Here is an 11,727-nt window from a genome sequence, read left to right on the forward strand (position 1 = left end):
AGGTGTTCTCTAGACAGTACTCACTGTGTACATCCCATAGTATAGAGGTGTTCTCTAGACAGTACTCACTGTGTACATCCCATAGTATAGAGGTGTTCTCTAGACAGTACTCAGTGTGTACATCCCATAGTATAGAGGTGTTCTCTAGACAGAACTCACTGTGTACATCCCAAGTATAGAGGTGTTCTCTAGACAGTACTCACTGTGTACATCCCATAGTATGGAGGTGTTCTCTAGACAGTACTCACTGTGTACATCCCATAGTATGGAGGTGTTCTCTAGACAGTACTCACTGTGTACATCCCATAGTATAGAGATGTTCTCTAGACAGTACTCAGTGTGTACATCCCATAGTATGGAGGTGTTCTCTAGACAGTACTCACTGTGTACATCCAATAATAACATTACATTTTGCAACCAACCAGTAAACATGTCTTCTCTCTCTCTCTCTCTGTCCCGCCCCTGCATGAGTACGTAGCCAATAATAACATTACATATTGTAACCAACCAATAAACATGTCTTCTCTCTCTCTTTGTCCCGCCCCTGTAGGAGTACGTAGCCAATAATAACATTACATATTGTAACCAACCAGTAAACATGTCACCTCTCTCTCTTTGTCCCGCCCCTGCAGGAGTACGTAGCCAATAGCCACACAGGAAGGATTATGCCAGCTATCTGGTACCGCTATGACCTCAGTCCAATCACAGTCAAGTACACAGAGAAGAGACAACCCCTCTACCGGTTCATAACTACGGTAATTTACCCTAACCCCTATCCCTATCTTCAACCACAACCCTAACCGCTAACCCCTAACCGCTAACCCCTAGCTTCATGTCCACATCCTGGTTCAACCCTAACCCCTGACCCCTAACCCCTAGCTTCATGTCCACATCCTGGTTCAACCCTAACCCCTAACCCCTAGCTTCATGTCCACATCCTGGTTCAACCCTAACCCCTAACCACTAACCCCTAGCTTCATGTCCACATCCTGGTTCAACCCTAACCCCTGACCTTAACCCATAACCCTAACCTGTCCTCCCTTTCCCCTCCAGATCTGTGCTATCATCGGAGGGACGTTCACGGTAGCAGGCATCATAGACTCCTGTATATTCACAGCCTCCGAGGCCTGGAAGAAGATCCAGATAGGAAAGATGTCCTGAGGACATATCATTACGCTGTCCTGAGGACGCATCACTACGTATCACTACACCCCCATAAAACGTATTTATAACATCAGAAGGGCGTATTTCAATAGTCTACAGGCTTCCTCTCCTTCACCTGCTAGAATAATAATATATACCATTTAGCTGACGATCTTTTCCAAAACATTCATGGTACACATTTTCTTTATGGGAGGCCCCAACGGGAATCGAACCCACCATCCTGGCATTACAAATGCCATGCTCTACCCACTGAGACATACATTCCTTCATCTGTCAGAGCAGATTAAGGAAAGGAGACAAGACTTTAGACTATTGAGATAGAGACTGGCATTATGTTTCCCCATACGGCAACGGGATGGATGGTCGACTGTAGGAAGATCATAAGTTGTGCCTTTACGTTTTGTGAAGCCCGTGTCGTGTCTCACAAATGCAAAATCAAATCTTCTCAACGTTCTGTAAATGTTTTTTTTGTTGTTGTTTTTTTCAATGTTGACTGAACCAGGGCTTTCTAATTCTCATTTCATAATGCTGAATCTGTGACGGTATTGACTGAATTATAGACCAGCAACAACGTTGGCAATCAGTGGTCAATGTTTTCTGCCCCCTCTCCTTTTTATAGAATGTTTCCCTAATCCATTGTGACTGACCGTACTATCTGTTTGATGTCCTTGTGTCAAATCCTTTTGTTCTGAAATTGTTCTTGCTTTTTACAAATTTTGTTTTACTTTGAGAATTTTTTAGGATTCGGATGTCTCATTTTTGCCAAAAGAATAGTATTTTCTTACTTTCGTCTTATATTTTACACTGTCTGTATGTAAATGTGTCGTGTTCTTTTTATTTGTAATTGATAACAATCGGTATTATCCTTTTGACGTTGTTACAGGGTTTCTGTGGGAAGGGAGGGAACTGTTCAGTTATAAGGGCTATATCCCAAATGGCACCCTATCGCCAATGTAGCGCATGACTTTTAGACCAGGCCCCATAGGGCTATCATCAAATGTAGTGCACTACACAGGGAATAGGGTGCCATTTGGATTCCGTCGAGATTATGTTCTTTATCAATGGTCTCGTCGCTACCATGCCAACTAAGATGAAGGCCATTGAAGTCTTTGTTAAAACGGGTATTTCTGGACTAGGTCAGACATGTTCCTGTTATGAAAGAATCCGATGACGTGTCATCACTGCAACAACCCATTGTACTACCAGTAAAGTTACCTTAGCAACCACGGTGTTCTAGTTCCTACTTCCTCATGACAACAGACAACCACTGACCTCATACTTTCAATCTCCTTCCTTTTTAGAGACGATGATTTTGTGATGATCTAGTTACTCGCTGTCCTTACTCAATCGGCCTGGAATATTCCAAGCCAATGAAAACGTGTTGCATAAAACGGACTTTAAAAAAAATGTTATATACTGACGTATTTGTTTGATACTTTACTGGGAACATTCCATCCATAGAACTGGAACTCATTGTAATTCTATAGTTCCACTCTGCCAACGTGTGTTAACCTAGCAATGTTGAAATGTTGACTTCAGGTCACTGATTCAGTCCACATGTAGCTAGCTGTGTCTGTTTTTTTTTGTTTTTTTTACGCTGTCACCTCATCTTCGTCACCAGTCCTACGCCCATCATTGATAGGGCGGCAATAGTTTAACTGACTGCAGATATCTGAGACCACATGTCGTTGATCTCCGTTGTTCTATCTCAGCTGAGACCACAAGTACATTATGGCAAGAGGCTTTTACGCTGTCATCTTTGTCAAAACGCCATCGTTGATGCCTCCTTTATTCTCACCCTCATCCCTCCTTCAGTCAGGTGGATGGATGCTCCCCCACCTTTGTTCTGTCCCACTCGGCACTCTATTCCCTATAAAGTGGTCTTCATACATTACATCTCTGGTCTTCATACATTACATCTCTGGTCTTCATACATTACATATCTGGTCTTCCTACATTACATCTCTGGTCTTCATTCATAAATCCAGTCCATTCTCTGAACACCCCTCCTCCTCACTCTACAGTGACCTAATCATGAGATGTTGTACTAACAGATCAGACTCACATACTGTAATTTAAAGTTCGGACTCTTCCCATATCGCGATCATAATAAAAAAAATAACAGATGTGAGACATGACTAAAGAAGATATATTGCCTTTTTTATTTTCATATTTTTGTACAAATAAACAAAAGAAGCTTACTCTGTATAAAGATACAAATCTGAACTGTGGTCGATATAAAATACTTTGGGTTTGGTTTTGACATACTACTGCCACCCAGTGTTTGGTTAGAGAACTGCAGATACAGACGGCTCAGTCCAGTATGTGCCGGTAGGCCATAGAGAGGGGAAGGAGTATACTACAATATACTCCCAACCCTTGTGGCTAGCAAGACTGGAATCCACAATTAATATTGCTAATTTCTTGAAAAATAGTGAAGTAGCAATATTCAGTTAGGATTCCAAACTGTTAGAATCCACTGTAGTCAATCACAGGTTGGAGGGGGAGGAGCTAGCCCACTGTGGTGATGATAATGATGACATCACAGGTTAGAGGGGGAGGAGCTAGCCCACTGTGATGATGATAATGATGACATCACAGGTTAGAGGGGGAGGGGCTAGCCCACTGTGATGATGATAATGATGACATCACAGGTTAGAGGGGGAGGGGCTAGCCCACTGTGATGATGATAATGATGACATCACAGGTTAGAGGGGGAGGAGCTAGCCCAATGAGATTATGATAATGATGACATCACATGTTAGAGGGGAGGAGCTAGCCCAATGAGATTATGATAATGATGACATCCGGGGTTAGAGGAGGAGTGGCTAGCCCACTGAGATAATGATAATGATGACATCACAGGTTTGAGGGGGAGGAGCTAGCCCACTGTGATGATGATGATGATGATGATGACATCACAGGTTGGAGGGGAAGGGGCTAGCCCACTGTGATGATGATAATGATGACATCACAGATTAGAAGTGGAGGGGCTAGCCCACTGAGATGATGACGTCACAGGTTGGAGGATGCGAGGCAGCCTGTATCATCAGGGGAGGAGAAGAAGTCCAGGACCCTGCCCTCCTCTGACAGCTGACCGTACTCGTTGTTGTAAAAGGTCTGGCCAGAGAGCTGGGAGAGGAAGGCTGGTCGGTGTCTGGAACTAACGGAGCTACCGCTGGACTCTACCACCACCAGGCGCTCTGTACTACTGGGGGGAGAGGGGAGGAGAAGAGCGGAGGTGGGAGAGGAGGGGAGAGGAGGGGAGGAGGTGGGCGAGGAGGGGAGAGGGGAGGAGGTGGGCGGGAGGGGAGAGGGGAGGAGGTGGGCGGGAGTGGAGAGGAGAGGAGGCGAGGGGAGGGGAGAAGAGAGGAGAGGAGAGGAGGGGAGGGGAGGGGAGGGGAGACAGCTCTTAGGACGATATGCTTTTGTTATTTTCTGACCAGTTTTTTAAAAACATTTTCAAAAAACAGACAGGACCCACACAGACAGATAGGCGCCTTGTCATTTTAAGGGCATGATGTTATTGGTGTGTTAAACATACTTGGCTCCTCTGTGTTCATGTTGGATCATGTCAAACTCCTCTGACGCCAGAACCATCCCACTGTCTGTCTGGTTGTCCTGGGGAGAGAACACAGCAGTCCATCAGCATCACATTCAATAACGACAAGTCAAGGGCTTAGTCTGTAGACCTGTTTAGATAACTGGAGACTAGCTTAACATGTTGACCTGTTTAGATAACTAGAGACCAGCTTAACGTGTTGACCTGTTTAGATAACTAGAGACCAGCTTAACATGTTGATCTGTTTAGATAACTGGAGACCAGCTTAACGTGTTGATCTGTTTAGATAACTGGAGACCAGCTTAACATGTTGACCTGTTTAGATAACTGGAGACTAGTTTAACATGTTGACCTGTTTAGGCTAGCAGCTGAAGACTGTTGAGGCTGGCAACAGGTCAACATGTTAAGCTAGTCTCCAGTTTCCAGCCTAAACAGGTCAACATGTGATAAAGGAATGTATATGTTTAAAGTAATGACTAAAGAATTCCACCCTGAAATGTATCAGACTATGTGAAATGTATCAGAATTATAAGACTATGTGAAATGTATTAGAATTATAAGACTATAATCCAATAATGTATGTGTGAGACAAGTTAAGGGTGAGAAATGGATGGTTGAGAAAACAAAGGACAATTGACCTACACATGACCTGGTTGTAACTATGAAAACTGGTACCAGGAAAGAGGGCCTTTCCAAGGCCCCTCTAATCTGGGGAGGAGAGATACGGCTAGAAACTGCCAGGCGGGTAGAAAAGTGATAAACTGTGTGTGTGTGTGTGTGTGTGTGTGTGTGTGTGTGTGCACGCAGGTGGGGGTGAGAGTTATAAAATGACTGTGTATGCGTTTTTGACTTCAGAGCTCTCGTGAATAAACTACAACAAACCTTTTGCAGAATCTGAAACTTTGCCTAACTATTATTAAACCCAGGGTCTTACAAACCTCGGGGAAATAGTCAAAGCTTAACCTCTACGGGCTAGGGGGCAGCATTGAGAATTTTGGAAAAAATATGTGCCCATTTTTAACTGCCTCCTACACCTACCCAGTAACTAGAATATGCATATACTTATTATATATGGATAGAAAACACCCTAAAGTTTCTAAAACTGTTTGAATGGTGTCTGTGAGTATAACAGAACTCATTTGGCAGGCAAAACCCTGAGACAGATTCTGACAGGAAGTGGATACCTGATGTGTTGAATTGACTTTGAGCCTATGCCATTGAAAAACAAAGGGGCTGAGGAATATTTTGGCACTTTCTATTGCTTCCACAAGATGTCACCAGCCTTTACAAAGTGTTTTGAGTCTTCTACAGTGAGATCTGACCGAATAAGAGCCATGGAACGTGATGGCCCATTAGACACCTTGCGCGCGAGTTGATGGTGGGTACTCTCATTCCGAAACGTTTTAAAAGAGAACCCAATGGTCCGCCTTGAATTTTATTCATGTTCTGGTTAAAAAAGGCCCTAATGATTTATGCGATACGTTCGTTCAAACATGTCAAACGTTGTATCGCATAAATCATTAGGGCCTTTTTTAACCAGAACATGAATAAAATTCAAGGCGGACCATTGGGTTCTCTTTTAAAACGTTTCGGAATGAGAGTACCCACCATCAACTCGCACGCCAGGTGTCTAATGGGCCATCGCCGTTCCAACGCTCTTCTTCAGTCAGATCTCACTGTAGAAGACTCAAAACACTTTGTAAAGGCTGGGGACATCTTGTGGAAGCAATAGGAAGTGCCAAAATATTCCTCCTTCCCTTTGTTTTTCAATGGTATAGGCTTAAAGTCAATTCAACACATCAGGTATCCACTTCCTGTCAGAATCTGTCTCAGGGTTTTGCCTGCCAAATGAGTTCTGTTATACTCACAGACACCATTCAAACAGTTTTTGAAACTTTAGGGTGTTTTCTATCCATATATAATAAGTATGTGCATATTGTAGTTACTGGGTAGGATTAGTAACCAGATTAAATCGGGTACATTTTTTTATCCAGCCGTGAAAATACTGCCCCCTATACCCTAACAGGTTAAAAAAGGCCCTAATGATTTATGCGATACAACGTTTGACATGTTTGAACGAACGTAAATATATTTTTTCCGTTCGTGATGTGAAGTGAAGTCCGGCTGGCTTAGATCATGTGCTAACAACACGGAGGTTTTTGGACATAAATGATGAGCTTTTTTGAACAAAACTACATTCGTTATGGACCTGGGATTCTTTGGAAGTGACATCTGATGAAGAGAATCAAAGGTAATGGATTATTTACATAGTATTTTCGATTTTAGATCTCTCCAACATGGCGGTTAGTCTGTATCGCAATGCGTATTTTTCTGGGCGCAGTGCTCAGATTATTGCAAAGTGTGATTTCCCAGTAAGGTTAATTTTAAATCTGGCAAGTCCATTGCGTTCAAGAGATGTAAATCTATAATTCTTTGAATGACAATATAATATTTTACCAATGTTTTCTAATATTAATTAATTATTTTGTTGTCATGACTTGACTGCCGGTATTGGAGGGAAACGATTTCCTGAACATCAACGCCATAGTAAAACGCTGTTTTTAGATATAAATATGAACTTGATAGAACTAAAAATGCATGCATTGTCTAACATAATGTCCTAGGAGTGTCATCTGATGGAGATTGTAAAAGGTTAGTGCATAATTTTAGCTGATTTTATGGTTTTGGTGACGCCCGTCTTTGAATCGACAATGCATTACACACAGCTATCATCAATGTACTCTCCTAACATAACCTAAATTTATGCTTTCCCCGTAAAACCTTTTTGAAATCGGACAACATGGTTAGATTAAGAAGATGTTTATCTTTCAAAGGCTGTAAGTTAGTTGTATGTTTGAGAAATTTGAATTTTGACATTTATTTGGTTTCAAATTTGCCGCTCTTGAAATGCACCTGCTGTTGATAGGGTGCGCCACGGGTGGCACGCTAACGTCCCACATAGCCCCAAGAAGTTTTAAGCTGGTCTCCAGTTGCCTAAACAGATCAGCTTAACATGTTGACCTGTTTAGATAACTGGAGACCAGCTTAACGTGTTGATCTGTTAAGGCAACTGAAGACCAGCTTAATAGGGCTAGGGGGCAGTATTTTCACGGCAGGATAAAAAACGTACCCGATTTAAACTGGTTACTACTCTTTTCCAGAAACGAGAATATGCATATAATTGGTAGATTTGGATGGAAAACCCTCTAAAGTTTATAAAACTGTTTGAATGGTGTCTGTGAGTATAACAGTACTCATATGGCAGGCCAAAACCTGAGAAGATTCCATACAGGAAGTGCCCTCTCTGACCATTTCTTGTGCTTCTGTGGCATCTCTGTCAAAAATACAGCATCTCTGCTGTAACGCGACAATTTCTAAGGCTCCCATAGGCTCTCTGAAGGCGCCAGAAAGTGGAATGAGATCTCTGCTGTCTCAGGGCTAGGTACAGGAGCGCTGTTTGTGAGTGGTCAGGCTGGTGGCTCAGAGACAGGAGATGCGCGGCACCGAGAAGTGGCCATGTTTTTCTTTCAGCCTTTGAACGAAAATAACGTCGCCCGGTTGGAATATTATCGCTATTTTACGAGACAAATAGCATAAAAATTGATTTTAAACAGCGTTTGACATGCTTCTAAGTACGGTAATGGAATATTTTGATTTTTTTTGTCACGACATGCGTCCGCACGTCACCCTTCGGATAGGGACCTGAACGCACAAACAAAACGGAGGATATTTGAACATAACTATGGATTATTTTGAACCAAAACAACATTTGTGGTTGAAGTAGAAGGCCTGGGAGTGCATTCTGACGAAGAACAGCAAAGGTAATCCAATTTTTCTACTAGTAATTCCGAGTTTACTGAGCCTCGATGTTGGCGAGTGTCTGTTTAGCTAGCCTTGATGGCCGAGCTATCTACTCAGAATTTTGCAAAAGGTGCTTTTGCCAAAAAGCTATTTTAAAATCTGACACCGCGATTGCATAAAGGAGTTCTGTATCTAGAATTCTTTAAATAATTATGTATTTTGTAATTGTTTATCAAGAGTAATTTAGTAAATTCACCGGAAGTTTTCGGTGGGTATGTGATAAGAGAATTATCTAATAAAGGTAAATGAATCAATAAACCATGATGAATTATTGGTCATACAGCATGGTTAATGAATAATCAATGTAATGATCAATGTAGTGATCGATTGGTCTGATTAGTCCCAGAAAGTCCAGGAACCACTGGAGAGGGAAAGAAATGTGTGTATGTAATTCGTGTAGAGAGCAGGGGACAGATGGTAAAGGGAGTAAAACTTCAAAGGGTTCCTAACCTTGAGGGAAAGGAACAGGCTGAGCTAGGTAGTGATAAACAGTGTGGGAAGTCAATGGGGGATGCAGGTCACCAACAGTTTGTGTGTAAATGCATGTGCGTAAGTAAGCAAGAACTATAAAATGACTGTTTTGTTATCCTGACCTCAGAACGTTCTCTGAATAAAGCTGCAGAAAGCTGAGTCCTTGCCTAATTATTTAACCCATTGTCTTACAAACCTTGGGCATTAATCAAGGTGAATTGATTATTGATGTCAGTAAATGCTAGGAGTGGTGGTAGGAGTCAGGCGCAGAGAGCAGAGGTAAGGAAATAATGTGTTTATTCCGTAACACAACAAAAACGGTCGACGCCAACACAACGGCGTGAAATGCGAAGTGCCCAAAACAACCGGTACACAGCACGCACATAAAACAACACTAGTCGATCGCCAGCATATCCAATAACAAAACACACTCTGACGCAAATAATCCCGCACAAACCTGGGCGGGCTACACAGGCTTAAATAACCATAAATCAAGAGAACCAAATGAGGAACAGGTGCAAACAATCAGACATACCAAACGAAAAGGAAAAAGGGATCAGCGGCGGCTAGTAGGCCGGCGACGACGACCGCCGAGCACCGCCCGAGCAGGCAGGGGAGCCACCTTCGGTGGGATTCGTGACAATTGATTATTATCATCAAGAGATCAAACTATTTTAACAGTATGCTAGTTCTGAACGTCACATGCTAATGTAAAAAGCTGTTTTTAGATATAAATATGAACTTGATTGAACAAAACTTGCATGTATTGTATAACATAATGTCCTAGGAGTGTCATCTGATGAAGATCATCAAAGGTTAGTGCTGCATTTAGCTGCGGTTTTGGTTTTTGTGACATATATGCTAGCTTGAAAAATGGCTGTGTGATTATTTCTGGCCGGGTACTCTCCTAACATAATCTAAAGTTTTGCTTTCGCTGTAAAGCCTTTTTGAAATTGGACAATGTGGTTGGATTAACGAGAGTCTTATCTTTCAAATGGTGTAAAATAGTCATATGTTTGAGAAATTTAAGTTATAGCATTTTTAAGGTTTTTGTATTTCGTGCCACTCGATTCCACTGGCTGTTGACTAGGTGGGACGATTTCGTCCCACATACCCGAGAGAGTTAACATGTTGACCTGTTTAGATAACTGGAGACCAGCTTGGATCGCTAAGCAACAGACAGTTATTAGACAGGACAGCCTCTCAGGAGAGATTTGACTAAATGTCACCAACTGTTTGACATTTGGCGTTTGAATAGAGCAATGGAGAGATGAAGAGATAGAGGGATGGAGAGTTGAAGAGATACAATGATAGAGGGAGGAAGAGATAGAGGGATGGAGAGTTGAAGAGATACAATGATAGAGGGAGGAAGAGATAGAGGGATGGATAGATGAAGAGATACAGTGATGGAGAGATGCAATGATGGAGATATGGAGGGATACAATGATAGAGGGATGGAGAGATACAATGATGGAGAGACAATGATAGAGGGATGAGAGATACAATGATGGAGAGACAATGATGGAGGGATGGAGAGATACAATGATGGAGAGACAATGATAGAGGGATGAGAGATACAATGATGGAGAGACAATGATAGAGGGATGAGAGATACAATAATGAGAGATGGAGCGATACAACGATAGAGGGATGGAGAGATGACAAAATACTGTACAAGGATAGAGGGAGAAGAGATACAACGATGAAGAGATACAATGATAGAGGGATGAAGAGATGAAGAGATACAATGATGGAGAGATGGAGATACAACAATAGAGGGATGAAGAGATGAAGAGATACAATGATGGAGATACAACGATAGAGGGATGAAGAGATACAATGATGGAGAGATGGTGATACAACGATAGAGGGATGGAGAGATGAAGAGACAATGATGGAGAGACAACAATAGAGGGAAGGAGAGATGAAGAGATACAATGATGGAGAGACAATGATAGAGGGATGGAGAGACACAATGATGGAGAGACAATGATAGAGGGATGGAGAGATACAATGATGGAGAGAAAATGATAGAGGGATGGAGAAATACAATGATGGAGAGACAATGATAGAGGGATGAGAGATACAATGATGGAGAGACAATGATAGAGGGATGGAGAGATACAATGATGGAGAGACAATGATAGAGGGATGGAGAGATACAATGATGGAGAGACAATGAGAGAGGGATGAGAGATACAATGATGGAGAGACAATGATAGAGGGATGAGAGATACAATGATGGAGAGATGGAGCGATACAACGATAGAGGGATGAGAGATGAGAAAATACTGTACAAGGATAGAGGGAGAAGAGATACAACGATGAAGAGATACAATGATAGAGGGATGAAGAGATACGACAGAGAGATGGAGAGATGAAGAGATACAATGATGGAGAGATGGAGGGATACAACAATAGAGGGATGGAGAGATGAAGAGATACAATGATGGAGAGATGGAGAAAGACAACGACGGAGAGATGGAGAGATACAACGACAGAGAGATGGAGAGATACAACGACAGAGAGATGGAGAGATACAACGACAGAGAGATACAACGACAGAAAGATGGAGAGACACAACAATAGAGAGATGAAGAGAGAGTGCAGGAGAGACAGATCTTACTCCGTTGTTGTGGGTTTTATACCAGGTCGTTTCCATTGGTAGC

At 42.2% G+C, this 11,727-nt stretch overlaps 1 protein-coding gene across 2 annotated transcripts in view; it reads right to left on the reverse strand.

Annotated features, from left to right (window-relative positions):
- Positions 1 to 3,303: 3,303 nt before the first annotated feature.
- Positions 3,304 to 11,727, reverse strand: part of LOC115205787 (vascular endothelial growth factor receptor 3-like) — an 8,633-nt gene continuing 209 nt past the window's right edge. The window contains exons 1-3 of one of the 2 annotated variants that reach the window (XM_029772102.1): positions 11,685 to 11,727; positions 4,709 to 4,785; positions 3,304 to 4,372 (exon numbers count right to left, since the gene is read on the reverse strand). The exon at positions 11,685 to 11,727 is cut by the window's right edge and continues 209 nt beyond it. In XM_029772102.1, coding sequence (XP_029627962.1) covers positions 4,180 to 4,372; positions 4,709 to 4,785; positions 11,685 to 11,720 — 306 coding nt within the window. In that variant the 5' untranslated portion in view covers positions 11,721 to 11,727 and the 3' untranslated portion in view covers positions 3,304 to 4,179. Of the gene's footprint in view, positions 4,376 to 4,708; positions 4,786 to 11,684 lie in introns of both variants that reach the window. The other variant, XM_029772101.1, reaches the window with a different exon arrangement.

This window comes from Salmo trutta, chromosome 13, assembly GCF_901001165.1.
Source record: "Salmo trutta chromosome 13, fSalTru1.1, whole genome shotgun sequence".
NCBI lineage: Eukaryota > Metazoa > Chordata > Actinopteri > Salmoniformes > Salmonidae > Salmo > Salmo trutta.